The sequence below is a fragment of the Mustela nigripes genome, chromosome 13, assembly GCF_022355385.1.
Source record: "Mustela nigripes isolate SB6536 chromosome 13, MUSNIG.SB6536, whole genome shotgun sequence".
Lineage (NCBI taxonomy): Eukaryota > Metazoa > Chordata > Mammalia > Carnivora > Mustelidae > Mustela > Mustela nigripes.
In genome coordinates, this window is record NC_081569.1 from 28,428,993 (window position 1) to 28,456,664 (window position 27,672).

The 27,672-nt window shown below is 43.7% G+C and overlaps 1 protein-coding gene and 1 long non-coding RNA gene across 4 annotated transcripts in view; one reads left to right on the forward strand and one right to left on the reverse strand.

Annotated features, from left to right (window-relative positions):
* The window catches only part of HMG20A (high mobility group 20A), a 90,061-nt gene extending 62,749 nt beyond the window's left edge, over window positions 1–27,312 (forward strand). The window contains exons 6-10 of one of the 3 annotated variants that reach the window (XM_059371773.1): window positions 802–833; window positions 8,442–8,517; window positions 9,231–9,446; window positions 10,128–10,270; window positions 26,974–27,312. In XM_059371773.1, the coding sequence (XP_059227756.1) occupies window positions 802–833; window positions 8,442–8,517; window positions 9,231–9,446; window positions 10,128–10,264 (461 nt within the window). In that variant the 3' untranslated portion in view covers window positions 10,265–10,270; window positions 26,974–27,312. Of the gene's footprint in view, window positions 1–801; window positions 834–8,441; window positions 8,518–9,230; window positions 9,447–10,127; window positions 10,271–13,604; window positions 16,041–26,973 lie in introns of those variants that run through there. The other 2 variants (XM_059371772.1, XM_059371774.1) reach the window with 2 other exon arrangements.
* LOC131999143 (uncharacterized) lies at window positions 170–27,396 on the reverse strand. The gene is made up of 3 exons (XR_009399035.1): window positions 27,306–27,396; window positions 24,658–26,726; window positions 170–441 (listed from the first exon to the last, which is right to left on the reverse strand). It is a non-coding gene; the product is annotated as an uncharacterized LOC131999143 (long non-coding RNA).
* Between the last annotated feature and the right edge of the window lie 276 nt (window positions 27,397–27,672).

Below are 27,672 nucleotides of genomic sequence, written 5' to 3' on the forward strand. Positions count from 1 at the left end.
AAGGAAATGTTTTTGTAGTTTGTTGTGCCTTATAGAGTGTCACAAAGCCTGCTGTTAAAGTGATGAATGTAAAAGACAGGTTCCCATCATTTCTCTATTCTACATTCACTTACAAACAGCACCTTGGAATTTTATTAAAATCACATTGTTCTCATTTAAAAATTTCAGTTGGATTTCCATAGCCAGTATCAAACAATTGACTGGTGTTCCACGACCCTTTTTGGCTGCCTGTGCATTTTTTCTAATTCCCGGTTTAGGCGTTTCTCTGCCTTTAAACACGTCTGTCTACTGAACTCCATACCTGCCATTCTTCAACACCTCTAAGCCTTCATGCACCGTTTCTCCCAGCCCGCAGGGACCATCCTTGTCATTCATCCATTCATGTTTTCCTGTTCTCGAACAGTACTTAGTGAGCACTCCTGGGATGCATCAGGCGTTCACCTAGGCATTAAAGATGCTACAGTGAACAAGACAGACCAGACCCCAGTCTTCACTGATCTTTTGTCCTCTGTTAAATTTGCTCATCACACCATTCAAGTATTGCTTTAAGCTCCCTTTCTTCAGGAGACATTGCCAAAGAAGCCCCACCCACACCTAGTCTGTTGTGCAGACAGCCTTTGGCGTGCATCTCCTGTCCACTCTTTCACTCTGTTCTCTTCAGAGGTAGGAACTGTGTCTGCTGTTCTCTTGTGTCTGACTGTAACTAACTGTGGTGTGGTACAGTTGATTTCCTTGGGTTTTGTTATTGTTTTGTTTTGTTCTTCATATTAACAATGTTCTCTTATTCTTTCATATTTTTAGATGCGGCCCGGCAGGCAACTCATGATCATGAGGTAATTCCCTTTCTGTCTACCTATCATGTATCTATTTAGAATAATATTACTGTTTCTCATGCTATTGGACCTTTTTTTTTTTTTTTTTTTAATGAATAACAAAATATTTCCTATCCCGTCATTTGGATGGGGTGAGTTGCTTTTGCTCAAAGATTCTTACTGTATGGCGGACACTTACTATGAGTCTGTCCTTGAACTACTGCCCCTAACTCTGGTCCTTTCTTGTGGTCCAAGAATTTTATTGCCTTGACACACTAAAGATGGCTGGAATTTGGAGCGAGGTGTGGAAATAAGGACCAGCTGAAAGCCATAACTTGGTCACAGTTCATCATCCTCAGATACCTCACTCTGACTCTCAGAAACTTGTGGTTCAGGGAATCCAACATTCAGTTAAAATGAACTATTCAACTGCAATGTCAGCAGAGTGCAAGTGACAGTATCTTGGTTCCTGGCTCACTGGCATTTACTTGTTTTCTGGCCTTTTCCCCTCCATTTGGTTTAGCCTATCACCCATAGGATTTAGGCATGTGTGTCTTGACTATGCGGCAAAGAGAGCTTTAAATATATATGTAGCCCCAAGGTTCACATGTGGTTGTAAGAAAATAAACTTTTTTGGTAATTCCACACTTTAAAATGCTCAGTGACTTTTTGTCACTTTCCAAATCCCATTCAGCTCAGCGGTCTGAGTCTTCTGTAATTAAGTCCCAACTTCCTTTCTAAACACCTTAACTCTCACATTTCCCGTGTATATCTGTGTACTTAAAAACCTTTATTCCTTGGGCGCCTAGGTGGCTCAGATAGTTAGCCGTCTGCCTTCTTCTCAGGTCATCATCTCCAGGTCCTGGGATTGAGCCGCATGTCCAGCTTCTAGCTCAGCAAGGAGTCTGCTTCCTGCTTCTCTCCCTCTGCCTCTCCCTCTAGAGCTTGTGCTCTCTCTCTCTCAAACGAATGAATAAAATCTTTTTTAAAAGAAAATAAAAACCTTTCCCACTCATTCTCTTCCACATGAGCCATCCGCTTCAGCCTCATGCCTACATTCCTATTCTTTCACAAAAATACTTTTCTCTCTCACTCATTTTTTCCACTACCCCTCCCCCATCATCCTGTTCTGCCTCACTGACTTCTAGCCATCCATCAAGCCCTGTTTCAAGTTCCATTTCCTCCTTCAAACTTTTCCTGTGCCCTCCAGCTTCCTTTAACCCTCACAGCTCTCTGTATTTTCCATACATACTTAGCTGATGTAGCTAAGGTGTTGAGGTTACTCAAGTCCTTCTATTACTCACACTCTTGGACTGTATTCTTTTGGAAAGAAGCATGATCTAGTTCCCATCCTGTGCTGCCCCATACCACCTAGCATGACGCACTTGCATTGGGAAGTGTCCCATAAATTTTTTTTTGCTCAAAACCCATTTGTTGAAGTACCAGTGGAAATTGACAGAAAAGAATTTTCTTATGTACTCTTGTGAGCATTTAGTTTTAAGAAATAATTTCTTCAAAATAATAACTAATTTATCTTTGACCTCTAGTTCTCATACATATTTAAGCATTGGTGACCTTGAAAACAGAGAGAAAACATTTAGATTCACAAGTTAAGCAGATTTATTATAATCCCTGAATTAGAAAATAAGTACAATAAAAGCATTTTATTCTTCAAATAAATCCTATGTAAATGTAGATATATGATGTCTCTGTGCTCTAATTAGAGTGAAATATTACAATTTTTTTTTACTTAAGAAACTGTATATATACTTTATATATAAAATTCTAATTGAGTAGTGTTGCAAGCTTTCCATATTGCCAAATACTTGTATAATTACTTATTTCTCCTTTTATTTGTCGGTGCCCACCTACCAATATCATGAGATTTCCATACTTCTTTTTTCCTTATTACGTATCCTTTGTAACTTCTCTGTCCTTAATGGTTATAAAAGAGAACTTGGACAATAATCTAAAACATTAGATCTCACACTTTCTAGTCAACTACTAACTCCTTTCATCACTATGAATTTTGTTGGCCTAATTGTATGTGGCATTGCGTCTTCAGTAAGGCCCATAGTTTTAGTCAGGAAAGATTTGGTAGTTTTACTCAGTCACAGAAGCTGCTGCTGATGATTTGAGAAGTGAAGCTTTTTATTAAATGAGGCTTTTTATTTATTAAATGAAGCTTCTTATTTTTATTTACATGATATCACCTGGTAGGAATTTCTGTGATTTATGAAAAGGAATCAGTCTCCATGTGATTTCCCTGTCTTAGGATCAGACACATGTTAAAGGAAAACAAGCAGAGAGTAGATGAAGAGCCACAGTCGTTCCTCAAATGTGTATACAGTAGGCTCTGTAAATCTGTCGGTTGCTCTCCCCACACCAGGTTAAAGCTCTCTTAACAAGGTTATTGACCCAATTAATGTCCCTCACTTTATCAGTTTTCATTTTTCGTTGATTACTATCTTTCCTAAACTAGGCAATTTCAAAACAATTGCAGTAAAAAAAAAGAACTGGTTTGAGTTTTTAAACATAGTTACAGAGTGATTTCCTTACATATACTTTCTTAGCATAATGCTTCAGAAAAGTAAGAAAGCACCACAAGTGAAAAGCAGCCACAGGGAAGCCCATGGAAAGGAGAAACTGAATCAGACCTTAGAGATGCCCCAGGTTTTGTGGGGGACACCTGGAGGTGGGTGAAATGGTTTGAGCAGAATTATGAGTAAGTTAATAAAAGAGCTGGTATCGCATAAAATACCTAAAACATCATAGATTCTAAGTACATGCTTATTTCCCTTTATTTATCCTGTTCGGAGTAAAATGACAAGTATAGTAGAAGTGTGTTCCAGCTCACTTCAGAAATATTAAGAACTTCAGAAATTCTCTGAACTGACCACCCTACCCCACCCCGCCCCCCATTTTATGGGTGAGAAGAGTGATCTGCCCAAGACAGAAAAGAATTTCCGCAGAATCACTTAATGAATTAGAGGCACAGGTCTGAGAGAAATGCAGGCCTCAGTATCCCAGTCTAGCACTCTTGGCCACACCTGCCACACTGTGGGGAACACACTGGTGTTGCAAGTGAAAATGGGCCTGGTTGCTGGGGATGTCCCCAAATTTGTTGCCAGTTAAATTATATCATTTGTATACAGAAAAGAAACCTGTCGCATTCCTAACTGGAACTTGGATTCCAAAGACATTGTTACAACAGCAGGTGCTGGCAAGTGCGTGCCAGAGCTGCAGAAACGCTGACCTGAGAGCCAGTGGAGTGTTGCGCGTAGCAGTGGAGCACTCCGCCCAGTACATAGGATTGAGAGTGTTCCCTAAAGTAAAGGGCACTTGAGAGAAGCGTGTCACATTCTATGAAATTCTGGCCCTGAACCTAGATCACAGCAAAATAGGTTCCGTTCAGAAGAGCCTCTGTTCTCTTACTCTCCACTCCATGTATAGAATGAAAAACCAAAGTGAAGAGCATTTTTGCTCCTCTCAGATCAAAAGGCAGTCCTCCAGACACAGGAGTCAACCTGTGTTACTCTCAAGAAACATCCCATGTGAGGACCAAGATAGAAACAATAATTCTGTTTCTCCTTTAATTTATGAGAAATGACAAAATGACACTCAGCCTGAACAAATTAGACCCTTTCGATGAAGAGGTAATGAAATCCTTATGATTTTAATCCCTTGAGCGATCCTTGGAATAGCTTAAGTGTATCTGAGCCCCCAGGAGGATCCTCTCCATTCCCAGTAATGTACTCAGTAATGGGAGAGTGCTGATGGTTTTTATTACCACTCTTCCGTTAAGTAGAATTTCTGTTGCCTTTCAGAGACTGAACGTTTCATTTAATTGCTTTCGTGTTTCTTATTTTGCACTTTAAGAATTTGTACCAAGAGGCAGTGTGTTAATACACCTACGAGGTACTGTGCTCTCGCTTACGCAGTTAGCTCGGTTTGGGCCACTCTGGTGAAGAGGAGAAGAGAATTACCAGTCCGATGAGAGTCAGGGGACTTGGAGAGGGCTCTTGGTACCACGGTAATGGGAACCAAGCATCCCTCCCTACCCTTCTCAACGGCAGATATTCAGACCTGTGGCTAGGGGACTGATCTCATATGAGGCTGTGCGGTTAAGTAGGAGACTGAAAAAGGCAGGATGATAAAGTCTAAGACTAGACGAGGTCATTTGTGGACTTCTGTTACACTTTCTTTGTGTTGAAATTGTATGTCATAAGTGTTCTGCTTTCCTGTAGCAACCCGGCAACAGGGTTAAAGCGTTTGTAAGCCTGCAGAGTCGAGAGAAAGCCACCGTGAAATATGCCTAGGATCCCTTCTGGCACCAGCTTCCCTTGCCCATACTTTGGTTCTGTTTCAAACCACTAGGAACTAGCCCCAGATAGAGCTTTACATGTTGAAATGGGGGCTTTCACTGATAATTTTATTGTTTATTTTTAAATTGTTTAAATTATTTTTAAGTTGAAGTTTTGCTTGCCTTGTTTAAAGATAAAAATTAAGTGCTCTAAAGGACTTAACATTTTAGATGCCTCCCTTGATCAACTGCCATTGGCAGGCTGTTCACACAGCCCAGCCCACTGACAAGGCAGACGCCAGTATGAAAACAGGAGCTTGGCCATCAGAATCCCCTTATAGACTATTAACTGCTTAGCTTTCTACTGGGCACCAGATCATATTTGTGTTCAAAGTTAAGAGACTAGTGGTGGCAAGAGTAGGGAAGATATTCTATCTCTGGCTTTAAATTTATTTTTTTAGCAGTGCCTTTAGATTTTTTTTTTTTTAACTGTTCTTTATGTTAGAAGGGTTTTGGAATCTTCAGATTTCACTAACGATTTCTTCAGTGCTCATTTCCTGCTGTTGTCTTTACCACCTTATATTATGCAAGATTTTGAACACTGTGCCTGTACACATAGGATTTATATTTCTAATGCTTTCAGATTCAGATTCATTATAGAAATGGCAGCCAAAGCATCTTGAAAGTGACTTTATCCTTAAGGATCATCATGGGATATATTTTACAGTAATTTTGTGAGGCCTTATTTTTTTAATTTTATTTTTAAATTCCCCAAATTGGTGAATTAATTTTAGCCTTTGTTATTTTCTATCTCACATAATCCCTCGCTGTTCTCATTTTTAGAGCCTACTTATTTCTAACTTCTTGATTTTATTTTTTGTTTTTCCCTGCATTTGAAGAAAATCTAAAATGTCCCCAATTGTAGGCTGCCCCTCAAGTAAGTGCAGCAATAGTACCAATAGAATGCCATTGTTAGTGCTCATGGTTGGCAGAGTTCTTACTGTCATTCTGCAAACTTAGAATGGACAGCCCTATCTCAAAGCATTTTACATGCATAACCAACAGAAGCAACTGAAAAAAAAAAAAAACCTAGAAATTCCCTTTTTCTATTCCTGCCTCAACCACATGCACAGCTGTATACCATTGACTGTTCAAAGCACATAGTTGAGAAATGGCTTCCATATTCTCCATTAGGGAAATTTATGTAGAGGTTTTTTTTTTTTTTTTTTAAGATTTTTATCTATCTATAAAAGAGAAAAAGAACACGAGCACAGGGGTATAAGTAGAGGGAGAGGGACAAGCAGACTCTGCCTTGAGTGCCAAGCCCAACTCGGGACTTGATCTCAGGACCCAGAGATCATGACCTGAGTCGAATCAAGAGCTGGATGTTCAACTGACTGAGCCATCCAGGCGCCCCTATGTAAGTTTGTTTTTAAGATTTCTCATTGCACAATGATTATGCACCTAAGAGAACTGAATACTTAACGTACTTGAGCTCTTTAAAGGTTGATTCTAGTTAAAAGGTGAATGAATACATTTACCGCACACCTCCACCTGAACTGAGTACTGCACACCCTACTGTTTTTGTAAGGAACACATGGCCTTCAGGCTTTACCTATTCAGTTTAGCTTCTGTTTAAGATTAGCTGTTTTGGGGGCACCTGGGTGGCTCAGTCATTAAGTGTCTGCCTTTGGCTCAGGTCATGATCCCAGGGTCCTGGGATTGAGCTCCCCTTCTCTGCGGGGAGCCTGCTTCTCCCTCTCCCTTTGCTGCTTCCCCTGTTTGTGCATGCTCTCTCTCTGTCAAATAAGTAAATTAAAAAAAAAAAAAAGTTACCTGTTTTATAGGATGCCTGTGTAGCTCAGTTGATGGAGCATGAGACTCTTGACCTTAGGGTCATGAGTTTGAGCCTCACATTGGGCTTAGAGATTACTTAAAAAAAAAAAAAAAAGGAATTCACAATTTTGTTAAAACACTAATTTGGAAAGATATATCCACCCCTACCTATGTGTAATACAGCTTTATTTACAATAGCCAAGATATGGAAGCAACCCAACTATTCATCAATAGATGAATGGATAAAGAAGATCCACACAGGGGCGCCTGGGTGGTTCAGTCATTAAGCATCTGCCTTCAGCTCAGGTCATGATCCTGGGGTCCTGGGATCGAGCCCCACATCAGGCTTTCTGCTCAGCAGGAAGCCTGCTTTTTCCTCTCCCACTCCCCTTGCTTGTGTTCCCTATGTCACTGTGTCTCTCTCTGTCAAATAATAAATAAAATCTTTTAAAATTTTTTAAGAAGAAGATACACACACATATATATACACATGCATATGGTGGAATATTACTTAGCCATAAAAAATAATGGAATTTTAGGGCACCTGGGTGGCTCAGTGGGTTAAAGCCTCTGCCTTCAGCTCGGGTCATGATCCCAGGGTCCTGGGATCTAGCCCCATATGGGGCTCTCTGTTCAGCAGGGAGCCCGCTTCCTCCTCTCTCTCTCTCTGCCTGCCTCTCTGCCCACTTGTAATCTCTATCTGTCAAATAAATAAATAAATAAAATCTAAAAAATAATAATAATAATGGAATTTTGCTTTATGTGACAACCCATATGGACCTAGAGAGTATTATGCTAAATAAAAATAAGTCAGAGAAAGACAAATACCATATGATCTCACTTATACATGGAATCTCAAAAAAAAAAAAGAAAAGACTAGACAAAAAGCAGAAACAGACCCCATAGATACAGAGAATAAACTGGTGGTTGCAAGAGGTATGGGGACAGAGGGATAGGCAAAGTGGGTGAAGGGCAGTGAGAGGTACAACCTTCCAGTTATGGGATGAATAAGTCACAGGGATAAAAGGTACAGCCTAGGGAGTATAGTCAGTGCTATTGTAATGGCATTGTGTGGTGATGGATGGTAGCTACTCTTTGGTGGGCACAGCAGAATGTACAGACTTGTGAAATTACTGCACTGTACACCTGATACTAATGTAACATTGTGTGTCCACTCTACTTCAGTAGAAGAGAAAAGAGGGGAAAAGAATTAACTGGGTGCTTGGGTGGCTCAGTCAGCTCAGCTTCTTCCTTCGGCTCAAGTCATGACCTCAGGGTCCTGGGATCCAGCCTTGCATTGGGCTCTCTGCTCACTGGAGCATCTGCTTCTCCCTCTCGCTCTGTGCTTGCTCTCCCACTTTCTCTTAAATAAATAAAGAAAATAAAGAAAAATAATAAAGAAATTTTTCTTTAAAAAGTAATTCAAAGAAATAAAAATCTTTAAAAAGAAAAAAAAAAGAATTCACTGTTTTGTTACTCTTGATTTACAGAAAGAAACAGAGGTAAAGGAACGCTCTGTTTTTGACATTCCTATATTTACAGAGGAATTCCTGAACCACAGCAAAGGTAATTACCAAAGTATCATTTTGTGTTCCTCAGGTTTGTGACGGGGGTTTTCATTCTCAGGAGAAATTCGTTGCTCAGAAGGAGCGGCAGTGTTATTTTTGACCCTAGAACTGTTCTGGAGGGAGAAAACTCTTTCTGTTTCACTCTGTAGTAAGGGTAGCTACTCAAAAAACCAGTGAGGGAAAGCCACGCCAGTTTTGTCAAAGCTACTTTAGTCTCTGGATCAAAGGAAATAAATGTGCATCACTAATTCAGTTGCTTTCAGACTGTTAGCCTGAAACCCTTTGTATAAACAAAAGCTTACATGGGCATCCAGAATATAAAATAAGGGAGAGCAAAGCTGACCCCATTGCAGTAAAGATGGAGACCCACAGCTGTGCTTCCAGCCTCCCAGGATCTCCCTGTGAAAGCCCCTCAGGCTGCTTCTTGCACAGTTTAAATAAATAAATAAATAAACAAACAAATACTGAGAATTGCAACTGTTCCTTGCAATCTTAAGTAGGAATATGATCAGCTTTAAGAATTAAAATAGCTCTGGGGAACCAGGCATTTTATTGCTGAAATTGCTATCTGGAAGGCTCTAATGAGACTAGGGAGTTGAGGTGGGGTAGCTAATTAGAGACAGCTGAGTAGAACTTCCTTGTAAGAGTCTTCGGGAATCCTCAGAGACTCCCAAGTGCTCCATGTGCCCTCTGTGGGACGTGTGTCCTCAGCTCGGGAGGCAGAGCTCCGCCAGCTCCGGAAATCCAACATGGAGTTCGAGGAGAGGAATGCAGCCCTGCAGAAGCACGTGGAGAGCATGCGCACCGCAGTGGAGAAGCTGGAGGTGGATGTGATCCAGGAGCGGAGCCGCAACACCGTCCTACAGCAGCACCTGGAGACCCTGCGGCAGGTGTTGACCAGCAGCTTTGCCAGCATGCCGTTGCCTGGTAATGTCACCCTTACCTGGGCAATTCCATGATGGGGGAGGGAGCAGGTGCTGTCTTGTGTTGGTATCAGTGGGGTGAGGTCTCCCCACCCGGAAGATAATCAATAGAATAAGGGTTTTTGTTTGCTCAGAGGTTGCTGTGGGTCTTGTAACAGTATCTCAGTATTGGCTATAGTCATCCAAAATCTCAGGCTCTCCGGCCATTTAAATTTTTCTCCAATTATATTTTCATGTAATTTACTTTCCTTTCTATTAAGCTTAATTTGATATTCAGAATAATGAAAGCTGAGTAATAAATCCTGAGTAGAGCATTTTTCTTATACATGTCTGCTCGCTTTGTAGTTTTGTTTTGATGGGAAGAAAGAGGAAAATAAACACTGGTATTTTTTTATATCCTCTTTCCTGTGAAGGATAATCACAGCAGAAAGCTGGGAGAGTCTCTAACTTCTTGTTATATTACAGCTACTGGTATATACGGTAGAACAACTATATAGCCCGTCTTTTTATTCAGGTTATGTGGATTACGTTCATTTCTTTGAGGTCTCAGAGTCTCTCCCCCGAAATGAAAATCTTTTCTGTGGAGCAGACCAAGACCCCACACTTACTGTGGAGTCACTTAAGTGTGCTGTGGTTGAACTGAATAGGAAGGATTTTCTTTCTTTCTCTCCTTATCTCACTTCAGGAAGTGGAGAGACACCTACCGTGGACACCATTGACTCCTATATGAACAGACTACACAGTATTATTTTAGCTAATCCCCAAGACAATGAGAACTTCATAGCTACAGTTCGAGAAGTTGTGAACAGGCTTGATCGTTAGGGAATGGTGAGTGCTCACTGATGCAATACGTATGTGCCAACACGTCATCCAAAGTAAGGCAGTAGGCTTTCTCAGAGCTACTAAAACCCTAGCAATACATCAAATAAATGTGTTGGAGACTTGATTAAAACTACTGCTACATGGTTACTAAATATAGGAAATAATGTCAGAATAGAGTTCCTTCTCATGCCTGCCTCAGTGTGATTTAGTGGAAAGAGCATGATTTTTTTGCGGTTGAACCTCCATTCCAACTCTGTTAGCTAGTCGCTGTATTCTCCGGTGTTGTTTCCCGAAGGGTTTTGAAGAGTGAATGAGAAGCTTAGAAGAAATCACCCCCAAAACAGCGCTTAGAACAAAATAAGTATCACTTAATTGTTAAGCTTCCTTTTCCCTGGAAAATACTAATGATCACTTACAACAGCAGTCACTGAGACATCGCATGTATATAAACCTATGTAAGAAGCTTTTCATTCAGCACTTGATACCAGAGTAACTATTGTATGTTAGATGTCACTGTGGACTAGCCTTACAGTGAAACAGCTATTGCCTGTTTAAAGAGATTTAGACTTTTTAAAAAAGGGGAAGGGGGACTCCTGGCTGGCTGAGTCAGAAAAGCACACAACCCTTGATCTTGGGGTCATGAATTCCAGCCCCACGATGGGCCCAGAGATTCCTTAAATAAAATAAAAAATGAAAAGACTTTAAATCGATTTAAAAAATAAATTCTCAGTAGGCAAAAAAGAGAGGAGAGAGAAAATAAGCCTTCTAAAATATTTTCAACAAATGACTAGTAGCATGTGTTATGTCCTCTTAGAAAAGAAAAAAACGTACATTTCCAGAAAGTCTCTGACCATATAAACTTTTTGGTGCTAATGATAGTCATCAGGTGTCATTTCTTTTTTTTTTTTTTTTCTTTATTTTATTTATTTATCAGAGAGAGAGAGGGAGAGAGCGAGCACAGGCAGACAGAATGGCAGGCAGAGGCAGAGGGAGAAGCAGGCTCCCTGCTGAGCAAGGAGCCCGATGTGGGACTCCATCCCAGGATGCTGGGATCATGACCTGAGCCGAAGGCAGCTGCTAAACCAACTGAGCCACCCAGGCATCCCAGGTGTCATTTCTTAAATAGAACTCGTATGTATTCACCTAAATTCCTAGAGCAAGTGTGCCCTGTAGTATGCCATACCACCGAATTGACATCCCTTTGGTCTGCAGCAGACTTATAAACTGTGGAAGTCCTAAGACCATATGGTGAGATGGCCATGTATGGGTAGAAAGACAAAAGTGGAAAGCAGGATGTGCTCCTTACAATGGCCAGTCATGGATTTGAATCTTTATTTATTTGTCCTGCAGGTACCTAAGCATACTCATAGACATATTCATATTCTAGTATGGTCTGGACCTTGAGCAAAATGTCTAAGAATAAATAAAACCCATGACTTTGTCTAATGAGGCAACATCTGCTAGCAGAGACAAAAAGCAGGAGTCTCTCCTTGGCCATCCCACTGGATGGTAACTGCAAAACAATTCATTATACTTTAGCCTCAGCCGTGCTCTGATGGGGAAAGGATTACCGTCCTTCTAGTGAGTAGCCAGATGGAACAGCCTGTACTTCTAAGAGATGGCTGGACTGCCTACAGAATAAAGAAATGGCATTACTGCTGCTGTTTATGAGAGGAACAGCTTGTAAATCTAGGCCTGGGATTTTCAGGAGCTCATCATCTTTCTCATTTTCACACAGTGTTTTCAATTAGCACTCTTGTAGGCTTGAAAAGAGAGAGCCGGGAGAAACTGTGGAAGATTGTGGAAGAACACAGTAATTGATAACATGGTGTCTCCTCACATAGGTATAGGGCAGTTATTACAAGTTTTGAGCCAAAAGTGGTTTTCTATTTTGAGCATTTTGCCAGTAAGACTCTCCTCGAGCTTTGCCTCTCTCAGGATATGAACTGTAGTATCGGCTTTCAGAGGTGTCGTGGAAAACCTAGAATGTTACCATTATCCTTGGTTTTCACCTCTGTTTTGCTTTTGGAAAAGAAAAATAACTGAAATGTGAACCGATTTTATTACTTCAGATTCTTACAATCTAGTCATGCAAGCATAACTAAGAGTAGGTAGTTCCCCACACCCCTCGAAACTGTCAAATGAAACAATTATGAAGACTGTGATTAATACTGGCTTGGCCTCATTATACAAATATGTGCAGACAGCTATGCCTGATGTCCCCAGCATTCCTGGTGCAATTAATTACTCTGACGTGAGCTTGGCCAAGTTTTCATCCACTGTCAGGAGCCAATGAGTGAAGGGAAGCCAGGGTTCTACAGTTTGGGGGAGCATATTAGAGCTGGAAGGAACCTTCAGAAATCCCAGCATTTTACATAGGAAGAAACTAGGTCCCGAAGAGGTGAGATTTCTTGCCTGAAAAATATCTAAGTAGATGAGTGCAGAATCCAGGACAAGAACATGTGTACCTAAATTCTGGTTCAGTGAAGTTTCTAAAACATTGCTATAAGGAGTCGGGGCAGGTGTAAGGGGAAGACACTAAAAAGCCTTGGAATGTGAGCATTAAGATAAATAGGAAGCAAATAGAAAAACTTACGATCCAGTAATTGTAATGTTACAAAATTTTGGTCAACCCATTTAAAAATCATTTTTAGAGACATACAGTGAAAGACTTGCCCCAGCTGTCACCTTTCTCTGTGTCTTACTGGTACCTAGAAAAAAAGGAGGGCTGGGAGGAAACCATGGGGCAATTTCACACTGAGAGGTGACCAATGTCACATAAACTGTCAAAATCCATATGTTACTTGATTTCAGTTTAACCAAATGAAAAATATTCAGCTCTTTGAGGGAAAAAAAAAAAACCCTTATGCAATTGCATTTAGCAATGTAAGAAAATGTATTGATCCTCTGCACACAATACATTTCTATATACATGCCAAGATTTTTAGATTTCTGCTTGAAGAAAATTGGTTTTGATTGATTATACATTCTTTGGGCTAAAATAGAGCACTAATTTTCCATCATCCGATTTGGCCCCGATGGTTGCTTTTCTGTGTTGGGCTGACGATTTTCCTACCTCCCTATTGTTGCTGAACTGGAGCTGGGCCACGTTTCATTGAAACGTTATCTAAAACATCTCAGTGAGCTTGTCTGTTTGCAGCTTTATGAGCTCTTTTGTCTACACTCACCCTGCTTCTCACCTCAACCCTACCAAAAATAGAACAGAGCTTTTTTTTTTTTTTTTTTTTTTTTTTTTTTTAACCCAGAGCCCTAACCTTTCTGATCAGTGCTTATTACCTTTTTGGTATCTTCATTGTTTTTCTCCCTCCCAATCCTACAGGTCTTAGAGCTCCATGACGTTCTGTAAGTGGTTTTACTTGTGAGGAATGAGAAGCCATCCATGGACCTATGAACTGAGTGGAGGCAGAGAGGGGGTACAGATTGCTCTGCTTGGGAAAGAACTATCAGTTAGGAGTTTAATGCCTTCACCCCGGGAAGCCATAGGCGAGAGCTGCTAGAGGAACATGGATACGCACTTCCTGTGGAACCGTCCTTGTGCAGCTTTGAAAGTGTACAGCCCTTCTCCCGGGTCTCCAGTTTCCTGGCATCTGCATTTCTTTCTGATAAAGTGGGTCTGCATAGATTCTGCCGACCAGCCGCCCTGACCCTGACCTCTCCTGCAGCAGGAAGGAAGCCTTCTCATTGCTTCACTTCACATGGGACCCTTTTCTCAGTGGCTCCGGTTTTCTTACCTAGCTGTCACTTTTCTTTTTTTTTTTTTTTAGTACCTTTGAGGGTGATGTTTTATTTCCTTCACCCTCTTCAGGTTCGACATCTCCATTTTCTGACCTCTGGGCTCTGTTGCTCAGCAGGGCTCTGAAGGAGAGCTCCTCTCATTGGACAGGCCCAGGCTTCTCCCATCATTGTCCTGCTGTGACTCCAAAGAAAGGAGCTTCTTGTCGACAGTGCCCTGTGGAGCAAGGCTGTGTTTCCTATCCCACACGGTGCCCAGTGGGTGCCAGCCCTCACCGAGGCTTTGTGATTGCTGCCCTGAAGGAGAATGCTCTTTCCTTCCTCCTTGCTACTGCCTGCTGTTTCCTAAGCACTGCTCCTGCGCAGACACGGTCTGGTCCCAGCCCCAGCAAGGCTCTTCTGTTCCCATCTGTTGGCAGTGTCTTATGGAGCATTTTTTGCTAAGGAAAAGGTCATTGGCAAACAGGAGAGAACGGGAAAAGTAGTTTCTCATTTGGCATTAAAAACAAAAACCCAAAGTTTATCATGAGTGAAACCTGAGGGAATCCCTGTCTGCTCTAGGTACAAGCATAGGGATGGGTGGAAATGTTCAAAATCGTCTCTTGAGCTAATAAGCAAGGGCACAGAGGGATTTGTCTTCCCTCTGTAGCCACAACTGCAAAATCTACGTCAAAAGGACAGGCTTCCCTTCCTTTTCCCCTCTTAGGAAGTGATTCTTTTTTTTTTTTAAACACCAAAAGGGAAGACAGCCTTCTGGTTCTCATCTCAGGGTTTTGCTGTGTTGTGTTTTGTTGCTCTAGAGTGCAAGGCTGACAGTTGCAGCTGAGATCTTTGGAACCAAAGTGGCACATGCTGAGCCCATTGTCTAGGCACCACGCCACTGAAGCAGGTGGAAGTGTGTCCCCCTCACAATCTGCTCATGAGCCAGGGTACAAGCCAGAAACCCCCTGTCGGGCTGCTGCACCATCCTGTCTTCTCAGCATCTCCTTACCTGATTTCTTTATTATCCCAAAGGAAATAAAATAACAACAAAAACAACCTTGTTAAAAAATGCCATGTGAGCACATGTCAAATTTCCACGCACTGAAGCCTACACACAACTGCCTGGCAGTTTCTTAGAATAAGAGCCCATCTATCTGTCGCCATAAGCCTAGCCTGCTTTGTTCTGTGCTTTCCTGTGTTCCTGCCCTCACCTGCTGTTCTTGTCACTTCCCTCAGCCCCCCTGCGTGCTCAGTCCAAGCTAGAATAGCCTGTGTGTGGCAGAAGGACAGCTAAGCCAGTTCTGGAAGTTTGTATCTGCCTTTCTGCCAGACACTTTGTCTCCTTTTTCTTTCCTCCTCGTATTTCTCTCTGTTTCTCCTTTGTGTCCGTTTTGTGCCCCTTTGTTAGCAGCACTGTTGACCAGGAAAGGCTGTAACTTGGTCCAAAGATTATCATTCTCAAGACTCTAGCAAGGACATCCGACATTGACTTGAGATATTTGCATATTCAGGAATGCCCCAGATCTTGCCTACACTCTGAAACCATTTTCACACAATACGCAGCCTGCTTTCAAAATCCTGCCTCTCCCAGTAGCTACACACCTGACTCTGGTGGCTGGGATTCAGCCGCCACAAAACTGTCTGATTCTGTAAAGCAGGTCTGTGTTGTTCAACCAGGAGGTGGTGAGTGAGGTTACGGGCTAACGCAGTACCTAATTCATGTTCCCCAATAAACTTGTAGATATTCTAGCACACGTATAGGTTCTTCTCCAGAAATAACTTGTTGCCTGTTCAGTGTTACAGATCTTTTTTTTCTTTCATTAAAACACAAGGAGCAGCTGAGGAAAGTAAGACAAAGTGTTTTATTTCTGACAACATTAAATTTTAGGGGAAAAAATTTGTGTATATGTGTTTGGAACTGTTGAAATGCCAAGTTTTCTGTACAAGTGTTTTTGTAATTAAACTTTTAGATTTTCTTTGTTTTTGAAGAAGTTGATATGCTTGCTTGACACTTGCCTCATTAAAACTTTTCTATGTTGAATCCACCTCATTCAATTTTCCCTGCATTGTAATTGGGAAAAAAAAAAAGTCCTACCTCTGCCTTTTCATCTTAAAGACTTTGTCAACTCCACATTAATCATCAAGACTGTTATGCTTTTAAAACATTAACACATTCATTTTGCTAATTGCTTATTCAAAATGTGTCTTAGCCTGTTTGAGAGTTCAACTCTTTTAATGTATGTTGTAACAATACAGTGAGTTGTAATTCATTTTAATGTAGCAGTAGTGTTCTGGAGGCTACATGAAAGAAATCTGATGTTGTTCCTTTTGACAGAAGAGATTACTTGTCCTTGGATGCTTGCTTTTAAAAACAACCACTACTTAACCAATCAAAATCATTTTTAAAGGAAAAACTGTCACCTCTTTCCACCATGCTTTTAAAATCCTAGGGGCGAGAGAATCTGGCTTTTAAAGCCCGCTGCTCTCCAAGGAGCCAGTGGTGTTGCACTGGGCAAGACTTGCTTTGCTCCAGCTCCAGTTTCCTCTTCTGACAGAACACGTGCCTCACAGCTCTCTTACGCTGTTGTTAGAAAGCTAGAATTAGGGAACAGAAGTGACTGTGCTTTGGAGGACACAAAGACTGGGTTCCATGAGTGTGGAAAATTACTGAGCCAACTCAGTTAGGATGGGGCTTGACTCTATGCTTAACAGAAACCCAGATCAGCAGAAACTTGAACAAGAAATGCGTCTCTGTCATGGAAAAGTATTCCGAAGGTTGGCAGTCCAAGGCCAGTGTAATGGCTCCTGTCTGCACCACAACATGGTTCCTTTCTCAGGGTCACCTCGTGGTCCAGAATAGCCTCTTGGCCATCAGCTGTCATTTGAAATACCAGGCAGCATGAAGAAGAAAAGAGGGCGAGGACAACATGAGCAAACCCAGCTGAGTCAGCACCCTTTAAAGAGTCTTCCTGGAAATCACACTCAGCTTTCCAGAACTCAGTCACGTGACAGCAGCTCGCTATAAAGGAGGCCAAGAAATGTCACCTTTCCTTGGACATTACTTTCCCCAATGATGTGTGAGTTACAATCACTGAAGAAGGGGAAAGAATACAGAGTAAGCAATTAACGTGTTAACGCCGTGCACGCACCAAAGCCAGCCCTGCTCTGTCAGTGAGCAGGGTGCCTTATACTGCCTTTGCCTCTTGGCCATCTGAGAATTGGTCCTCTACTTCCTTGGGACCCTGCCCCGATCCCCCACCACCAAATAGCGAAAAAGCCAAGACCTAGCTTCAGTCTGAGTTTGCCTTTCCTGTTCCCACCTTAGCTTCTCCCAAACCCCTCGACAGCTGGTGGCCAGCCCTGTTTGGTAAAAGTCAACATAAACAGGTGGTATTATTTCCCCCAGTTGTTTGTTCCCTTTCTCGAACTGCTCAGCATCTGCTGGATTGAAACAACACCAGGATAAACTTTCCCTGAGGGTGGGGGAATTGAAGCATTGCTTGGCAGAAAAGCCCATAGCTACTTCCTGCCCTCCCAAAGAATTTCCTCCCTTGCAACTGAGAGTTCCCAGCCAAGGGCTTTTTCTTTGTTTCGTTTATTTGCCTTTTGACACATACCCTGCCCTCAGAATCTCTACAGAAATAAATGCTAGCTCGTGTGCCAACTCTGGACTGAAAGAGCAGGTAAAATGTCAGTGTCCATCTCATCCAGAAACCATTTCAGTGTGGTGTTCACGGGAACGTGTGTCTACGGGGGAAAGCTGCTTAAAAAGTTCCAACACGGGGCACCTTGTATTAAAAGCTTTGATACAGGTAAATAATTTTGGGAGAGTGAAAGAAGTGCTTGGTTCTCACCGGACAAGAGATGATTTTTCCATAATGGCAAGAAGGTTGGCAATGGGGAGTGGATCTGAGCCTTGAGGGATCTGCATCTTAACTAATAAAACTCTTATCTGAAACATAAATATAAAAGTCTAGCTGATAACCATCAAAGAGTTTCTCTAGTAGAGGTTGAGAGAGCCGGACAATAAGAGTGGCTGGATTCATTGTAACTTAGATGAATGGTTTTTCAAAGTGTGCTTTTGACTTATTAATAGACCATTAAATCAAGTCGGTCAAAAACATTTTTTTTTTTTTTTTAAATAAAATGAACAGAGGGGCGCCTGGGTGGGGCAGTTGGTTAAGCGTCTGGCTCTTGATGTCAGCTCAGGTCTCAATCTCAGGGTTATGGAGTTAAAGCCACTTAAAAATTAATTAGTTAATTAAAATGAAGAGAAACTGTCAGAATACATATACTAAGGGTAAGTATAATTTTGCAAAACTTATTTTCCCACTTGAATTCATACACATGTGCTAGGTTAGAATATAAAATAGGTTTCCTACCAACCGGTCAAAATAAAGACAGAGACCTTGACATTTCACTACCTCTGAAATTGGATGGACTCGCTGAGTTCTAGTTTGCTGGGCTCTGCAGTTTTCTACTGTGTGACCTTGGGCAAGTTGCTTAAACTAGTCTGCTTTCTTATCTGTTACACAGATATTTATAGTTTCTATTGTGTAGAGTTTTAGACGGATTAAATTAGCTAATCCATGTAAAACATTTAGTACCTATCACAGGTAGACACCTAAATGTTAACTGTTATAATTCATAAGATTCAAGGGAAATGAGAATATTTAGGCATACATAGGCCAAGCACTCTCCTCTGCCTTTTACATAAATTACGTCATTTAATTCTTCCCACGACCTTATGGAGTAGGACAACTGTACCCACTTTACATGTATGAAAATTAAGACGCAAAGATGGTAAGAAATTTGCACTTGGGAAGAGACAAAGAACGGATTTATACCCAAATAGTTCTGACTCCACATTTCTCAGTAGCCAGACTGCCTTAGAGATATTTAATGAGACTGACCCGAGTTCAGAGCAGTGGCATAGTATGGTGGGTGTGAAAACCAGAATTAGACCTAATCGTCCAACAATATTTGCTGAATGTCTTTCTTTTGTCAGGAGATACTCTAGATCCCTGTCCCCATGGAGCTCATATCCTGCTAGGGGAAAAGAGACTATAAACATAACCTAACAAACTCCCATCAGCTAGTTGCCAAGATAAGCTGAAATGCTACAAAATAACTAAGATAGAGGAAAGCCTTCTCTGAAAAAGTAACGTTTAAAGGCAGACCCTGCTGATTCCAAGGAGCCAGGCCTCTGAGGACTTAGGAAATAGAACAGCCAAAATCCTGAGATAGGGATGAGCTGTGGGATTTCAAGGAAGAGAGAAAAACCCCAAAAGGCTGGATGGAACAGAGTACAAGAGAAGCAGAGTGGCTTTGAAGTTGCCAGGTAAGCAATACAGAATTGTGTAGAGCCTTGTAAGGTGTGATAAAGAGTTCAAATTGTGGGCACCTGGGTGGCTCAGTTGGTCAAGCGACTGCCTTGGGTTCAGGTCATGATCCCAGGGTCCCGGGATCGAGTTCCGCAACGGTCTCCCAGCTCTGTGGGGAGTCTGCTTCTCCCTCTGACCTTACCCCCTCTCATGCTGACTCTCTCTCTCTCAAATAAAATCTTCTAAAAAATTAAAAAGTTTAAATTGTATTCTAAGTGGCTGTGATGAGAGCTCTCACAAGTAAGCCCCATGTTATTCAAGCCTCACTCTGGCCGCTGTATACTGAACTGGGGAGTCAAGAGCAGAATCAGAGAGGCCAGTTAAAAGATTGGCACAGGGGGTGCCTGGTGGCATCATCGGTTAAGCGTCCAACTCTTGATTTCAGCTCAGGTGGTGATCTCAGGGTCATGGAATCCACCCCTACATGTGCTCACACACTCACTCTCTCAACATAAATAAATCTTTAAAAAAGGAAGAAGATGGCACCGGAGTTCAAGGCAGAAGTGACAATAGTTTAGCCTGGAGTGGTGGCAGTGCAGACAGAAAAGAGCAGACAAATTCAGGATATATTTTCAAAGTGTAAGGGACCGAAGTTGTGAGGAGAATGTGAAGAGTGAAAGAAAAGAATTAGGAATAACTCCCTGGGAGGGGCGCCTGGGTGACCCAGTCAGCTGAGCATCTGGCTCCTGATTTCGACTCAGGTCATGATCTCAGGGTCGTGGGATTGAGCCCAGGTTATTTTGGCTTGAGCAACTGGGTAGTGCCATTATGTGAGATGGGATATACTTAAGGTTGGGACGTCATGGAGGAAATATGGAAAGTTCTGTGTGGGACTTGCTAAAACCAAGAGTCAACCAGCAGATTTGCCCCCGAGCAAGATACAAGACACTTTGATCCCTCTCCACTAAATGCTTCCTTTTCAGCTCAGTCTGCGGTTCCGTGAGGTTGCAACTTCAGGTCAGTGTTTGCTAACATTCCTTCCAGCCTCCGCGCAGGTGCACATATGGAGATCCAGCTACTCAAGCCGTTTGTTGGACTATGAAATGAAGGAACGGTCTCCTTTTTAATTCTTCAAGCTCCTTAGGAAAAGAATTTTTCAAACCTTGCATTTGCATTTGTTTAAGGTTGGCATAAAGCAGCTGAATGTTCTAGGATGTAAAAATCATACCGTAACCTGATGGCTAGAAAATCCTGGGGCAAGTAATGGAAAGCGTCTGCTTGAAGGAGACTGGCCAGTATGTTTGGCGTCGTTCAAAGAAGGGTAATGTGAGAAGATGTCAGTGATACAGCCAAAAGGTTTATGGACTCAGCAAATGGGTTCCTGCCAGGAGTGCTTTTGCTATCTTCAAGGATAGACATTAACTCAAGGCAGCTGGGTCCAGGCACTGGAATGTAAGATAATAATCTATTTTCCTTGGGGGCTGCTTTTTGGGGGGGGGGGATTTTTTTTTTTAAGATTTTATTTTTATGTAATCTCTACCCCCAACATGGGGTTCAAACTCACGACCTAGAGATCAAGAGTTGCACCCACTGAGACAGCTAGGTGCCCTTGGGACTGCTGTATTTTTTAAGGGGGATTACGCTTATCAAGAGAAGTTCTTGGTTTTTTTGTTTGTCTGTTTTGTTTTGTTTTTGAAGTTCTTGTTTTTGAGGACAAACTAGTGTGGCCGTTATGGATTTTAGTCACCCCCTCAGGAGAGTGAATATTTTAGATACAGTCATTCATTCAAACATTTTCCAAATACTATGTGTTTAGGGTTTAAAGCTGAGGACGAGGTCTCCTCAAAAGTTCACAATGTAACAAAGAGTAAACATGAAAGCTGACTACAGTAGGAACTGATAAATTACCAAATGGCTGTAAGCAAACTGTTCTGGAAAATACAAAGGTTGTGTCCAGGGGATGTCAAAAGAGAGCTTTACCAAGATAACAGTTTGAGCTAGTCCTTAAAGTGCGGTTGACCCCCGGACAACAGGGCTTTAAACTGCGTGGATTTTTTTCAATAAATGCAGGATAGTACTGTAAATGTATTTTCTCTTCCTTATGATTTTCCTAGCGTTTTCTTCTCTCTGGCTTGTTTTATTGTAACAACACAGCATATAATATATGTAACATAAAATATGTGTTCATCGACTATTTATGTTATTGGTAAGACTTCGAGGCAAAAGTAGGCTATTAGTAAAGTTTTGGGGAAGTCACACTTCCATGTGGAGTTTTGACTGCTCAGGGGCCGGTACCCCTAACCCCTGGCTTTGTTCAAGGGTCAATTGTAGTTCTTTAAGAGAAGCTAAAAATAGAACTGGAGATATGAGTGCATTTTTGATGCACTCAAGTAATTCCTAGAACACAGGAATCCAGGAACACCTGGGTGGCTCAAGTGGTTAAGCAACTGCCTTCAGCTCAGGTCATGATCCTGGAGTCCCAGGATCGGCTCCCACATCGGGCTCCCTGCTCGGCAGGGAGTCTGCTTCTCCCTCCCACTTCTCATGCTCTCTCTCTCTCTCAAATAAATAAAATCTTAAAAAAAAAAAAATCCAGTGTACTGATTAAAAAATAGAGAAAGAGAAAGATTTTTTTGAAAATGGATTATAAATTGGCCTTGAATGCCATACTAAGGGACTTCGTTTTATTTGCCCAGGGCAAGGCATCAAGGCTGTTTTTGCAAGACAGTGATGGGAGATGAAGGAAAACTCAATCAGAAGTTCTTAACATGTTTTCTGCCATGAACCCATCCTTGCAATCTTATGAAGCCTGTGGATGCTTCTCAGAATGTTTTTAGGCGCAGAAAATAAAATATGTAGGATTACAAGGAACACCCAACTATACTGAAATACAGCTATGAAAATATTAAACATGAGTTACACAGGAATACTTGTGTTTCTTAAAGGATTAAATAACAATGTAGCAGCAGCTCTAATAACCACCATAATTTTAAAGTAATGATCACAAATGGTATTTCAACCTCTGCAACAGCTGTGACATGGTATAAATATCCATACTCCCGCCGGTGGCCAAGTCACAGGGCCTGCCAGTACTGCTGGGCTCCATTCCCAACATTTCAAATTCCAAAAAGTGCCAAATTTCAGTTAGAGGTTTATGAAAATCAAGAAACACCTTTTCTCCCCCCTTCGTGTTTGCAGTTCTCAGTCCTTGCCGGACTCCTGAACTCAAAGCTCTGTGGGGAGAGGCCAGTTAGCAGGCTGTTGAATAGGCAGGACAAGAAGCAAAAAGAGCCTGTGATGGGGGGAACCAAGGAACAGGAGGGAGAGACATTTCGGAATTTGACTCGGTTTCTCCCAACCCTCAGTGAGGGACTCCTCAAGGTAGAATCTGGGGGTAACACGCGGTCTCGCCAGACAGGATTAGGAAGGCATAAACCGTTAAAGGAGCATCAATTATCGCAGCAGCTGATCAGGTTGTGTATAGTTTCATTCGCTGGTTCAACTAGTATTTACTCCCCTCTGTGGCAGGGCAAGGAATGCAGCCAAACAGACCTGGTTCTTGCTTTCACGGAGCTTACTGTCTCTTGGAAGAAAACGATTAAGCAAACCAGAGTCGATAAGCTATCACCAATGGGCTCAAAAGGAGGAAGACGGGGGTGGGGGGTGGGACTTCTGCAGAGCCTGCTGGCAGGGAGTGGGGACCGGTCTTAGACCGTGGGGTCAGGGAAGACCTCTCCAAAGAAGTAACTCGTAAGATGAGACCAGAGCAACAGGTAGGACTTAGGTAAGGAATCAGGAAGAGAGCATGAAGGCCAGCCTCTGTTGGTGCTGGAGAGGGGCTAAATGAAACTCAGGGGAGGGGAGTAGAGAGAGCTTGGGGAAGGGGGCAAAAGGCAGAAGGGAGTTGGACCACAGGAAGTCTTTCAGCCATCCTAAGGACTTTGGGGGATTGAGTGCGGGGGGGGGGGGGGGGGGGGACACCACTGAAGATCTCTAAGTGGGGAGTGATAGAATCCAGTTTGTGGTTTTCAGAAATTCTCCCGACTGCTCTCAGAAGAGTGGGTTGTAGGGAGCAAAGCACCAAAACAGGGAGGGGAGGTGTGTCTGTGACTGAACCCCGGGAGAGATGCTGGCGGTGGGAGTTCCCACTGAGGCTGGGACACAGTGAGTGACAGCTGAGCACAGTGAGTGACAGCTGGCGGTGGGAAGGAGGGAGGGCAGAGGGCAGCTGTGCAGGAATCTCCAGCTTCAAACAGATCCAGAGAGGCGCCGTTGGTGGGGATGGACAGTCTGGAGAAGGAGCAGACGGGGCAGGCAGGAATGTCTACAAATCAGAGATCTCCGTGGGCACATTCATCTGAGATGCAGGAGGCTAGGTGCTAAATCAACATCTATAGCAACAATTCTGAAGCTTAAAGATAGGTCCGGACTTGGGGTGACTTTTACTGAAGACCCCTAAGGACGCACTCAGTGTCAGCCCCTTCGTCTCAGATCCTGGCACTGAGCTACAGGCAATAAGTCAGACCCTGCCAACCTCTACCATCCTGACTAAAGACTGCACTCTGATTCTCAGCCCCACTGTCAACTCTATTTCTTTGTTCTGCCCCTGATACCAGAACAGCAGCGGGACCAGGTGCCACTTTCTAGGCAGCTTAAGTCAGGCAGTTTCTCTAAAGGTGTTCAGAACATTGAACTTGCAGAGGTTTCTCTCGAGGGATTTCTGCAGGGGGAGCTTTGCATCTATAAAGATGCTAAACATCCTCACGCCTTCCAGTGAATTACTGTCTGTTTCTCACGGCCAATTTTATAGCAAATATGATTGGGATATCTACTGATGGTTTCTTAGAACCGGAAGAAAATAACAGGACATACCAAGGGAATTGCAACTAAACATGCTAACGACAGAGAAGGGCTGTAAATTTTAGAAAATTGTAAACTGTGGTCATGCAAAGAAGAGGTTTCACTGTACCCTGAAGATGTGACCCACGGCTAAATGGGGCCAAGATTAATCATGTCTTGGTCTTATACATAAGCCAAAGGAGCTTTTCTAAAGATCATGCCTATTAAAGCAGAGAAGACTTTTCTGGAGGTAATACCATAATGAGCTCCAGGCATTTAATGAGAGACAAGTGCTATTGCTAACGGGGTAACCTTCAGCATCTAATCTGGAAACGAAGCGGGCCTGCTCGCTCTGCAAAATGAGACCCCAATCCAGTCCACGAGATGAAGAGGACACTCACATTTCTAGATGCTCGGATGCAGGCAAAACTGAAATTTTCCAGATGAGGGAGAAAGGCGTTTATTTTTGTTTTTATAATTAGGAAAGGACGTTACCTGTTAGGAGCAAGGCCCTGACTCCAGGCTGCAGACCCAGAGGCTTCTAAAGGCAGTCAAATAAAAACAGCATTCAGGAACGAAACAGCCTAAGGAGCTTGATGGAGTTTCCCCAAAACCTCCGAGGAATAGACAGCATTCTGGAGAGAGGAGACTTGGCTTCCATCTCTGTCACAGCTGCTGTCTTCAATGAGGGAAACTGCCTGGCCAGAAAAATATCACCAGGGTGACCCCAGAAAAAGAGCCATCTCCAGCCCCCACAAGTCTCTTGTCTAAGCATTTATGTTGTGTCAGCTCTCACTTTGCTATCCACTAGAAAGTTCCAGGATGCAAGCCTGACCCTCCTTCCCCCAAACTGTCATGTGGACAGGATACTGCCTCACGTCCTGGCCTCCGCTGCCACGTCCTGCCCCACTTGCTGCCTCTGGCTTCCTCTCGCAATCCCAGGAGACAGAAAGCAGCAGGGGCAGGAAGGGAGCTAGCAGGGTCTCAGGGGCAGAAACCCTCTGGATGCCTGAGCCCCAGCTGGTTTGCCCTGGGCCTGCCTTTCTGGGTAGAAGCAAGGGCAATCTCCAGCTTCCCCCAAATGTCCCTTTCTTATACCTGCAGCAGCACAAAACAAGCCAGTTCATTGTGTTCTTGGATATAAATATTGATTCTAGGAGGTGTTAACATTCTGTTCATAAAAGAATGTAACACATTTCTCCCACACCATATTAGACTGATGTGTTGTTTGGCCAAGAGAAGTACAGATTGCTGGCTTCTGCGGGAAAATGTGGACATTTAAATGCATGCAGCTTGCGGACGTCTAGGGAACTTTCTGGGAATAGCAACCAGGTCCCTTCCCAGGCTTCGGCTCTGCCCTCCTCCAGCCAGTCTCTCCTCTCCCTGCTCCATCGTTTGCAAATGTCACCAGCATTTCTAATCGCTTGCCGTATGGGAAGACGCTTTCTTAGAATTAGATCTTCTTTCCCAACGACCTGGAAGACCTGGAAACGTGGGCAGTTGCTCTCTTCAGGAAGCCCACAGGGGCAAGGCCAAACATCTTTAGCTTTCTTCCCCTGTGGGAAAGATCTGGGAGGTCCTGCTCTTCTGTTTTCTTATCCCCCCTCCACGTGGGAGGGAAGGGCAAAGGCTTCAGACCAGAGGTGGTCCCTCCAAGCATTCCACCCGGGCTGAACCAAGCCCAAGACTCCAGTGTGCTGGCTGCCTTGGCAAGGCAAATTCCCCACATTCCACCAGTGCTCTTGAGGGGGAAACTGAACTAATGAGAAAGTGGAATTCTTGATGTGTATTCTCGCTCACTCGGTGCCAGCACGTCTCACACGGACAGATCTTCATCCAACATTTCATAAGAGAGTGGTAGAGCCCATTTCCAGATGTGTGGGAGAGCTGCCCGGGACAGGAGGCTGTTGGGAGAGCCAGCGCCCTCTGCTGCCCTGGCCAGGAAACACCACCGCGGTGCGGAGAGACCCGGGGCTCAAAAAAGCCTGCGGCTCTGTTCAAGCCCACCGCAGACCCACGCTGGTCCAAGGAGGGCCTGCAGCTCCTTGCTATTCAAACGCTGAGTCTGCAAGGAGCTGGCTTCCCTCCGTCTAGCTGGCTCTCTTTATGTTTTGTGCTTTTGAACAAGCCAGAAACGGAGAACATTTATAATAAAACCCCAGCCTCCCACAGCATCCTCTGGTCCTGTGCCCGAGAAGGTGCGGATCTCTGGTGCTGCTCCTGCCCGTGAACCTGGCCAGCAGGCCCAGGCAAGGCAAGGTGAGGAGGGCAGCCTGCCCAGGGAGAGACCTCCCGCCCATCAGCAGCCCTCCGGCCACACCCTTGCCTAAGATTGATTGCAGCTTCCAGAAGCCTTGCCGGCTCCAGAGGCTTGCAGCCGAGGGGAAGTTGCAACTGCCTCACTCAGGCACACTGGCATCTCCAAGGGGCCTCCAGAGCTGGCACAGCCAAGAGCCTGGCTCCGTTTGCAAGCTGAGACCGAGCTGCCGCCCCCTCTGCTCACTGCCTGCCAAGACAGCGATGCAGCCGTGGGTCTCGGGCTGGCTCCAGGGTAGGGCTTGCTGCTGCAGGAGAGACAGAAGAGAGAGAACGGGAGACAAGGAGAGAGCAGTCCTGGTGAAAAATGCTGTGGACGTACTTAGGTGGGAGTGTGGGGAATCTGGTGAACTGAAAGCCTCCTTGGTCAACCTTGCAGTTTTGCAAAATAGCACAGAACAGTCCATTTTGAGTTGGGGGCGGGGAGCAAGGTTTTTAATTAATTTATTTATTTTACTTACTTATTTTGTTTTGTTTTGTTTTGTTTTTTGGCAGACCGACCTCCTCCCTGCTGGGAGAAGAAACACCCAACCCCCTCGAGCCAACCCCTAACAACAACGCCCTTCTCTCTCTCTGGGACCAATTTCCAGACTGCACAGCGGTCCCGACAAGGTCAATGAGCCGGAGTTGTAAGCAGAAGATCTTTATCTATGTGGGAAATAGGAAAATCATTTGCCTGATAAAAGGAAATACGATAAATAGCCTCGAAATTCCTGGCTGCGTTCCCCCCGGGGCCCCTCCTCTGCTGGAGAAATTGCGCGGGGCAGGAGTCCATGTGCTGCTCCAGCAGGTTTAAAAATAGCACACAGCACACAGCCCTCTCTTACCTTCCAGAAAGACTTCATTACCGGATCCTCAGCCCTGAGCCCGCAGAGCCGCTGCCGGCGCTCTCCTCTCCCCTTGCTGGGTTTTCCTTTGTTGAAAGCGGTCAGGCGGCGCGCACGACGCGTTTTACTCCCGGGCCAGCTCCTGCTCAGCTCGTCTTGCTCGTGGCATGTCTGAAGCTCCAAGAAAGTCCATTGTATTTAATGGGGTGTTAACTCTGTTTATGCTCTGGGACTCGTGCAGTAACGCTACACTCCTGCAAGACAAGCAACTTGAACCTGAAGCCGGCCTCTCCCCCCACACCCACCCCTGTGGGCCCCAGTATCCAGGCCCTCTGGCCCTCGCCACCCGCCCTCCTCTGGCTCAGGT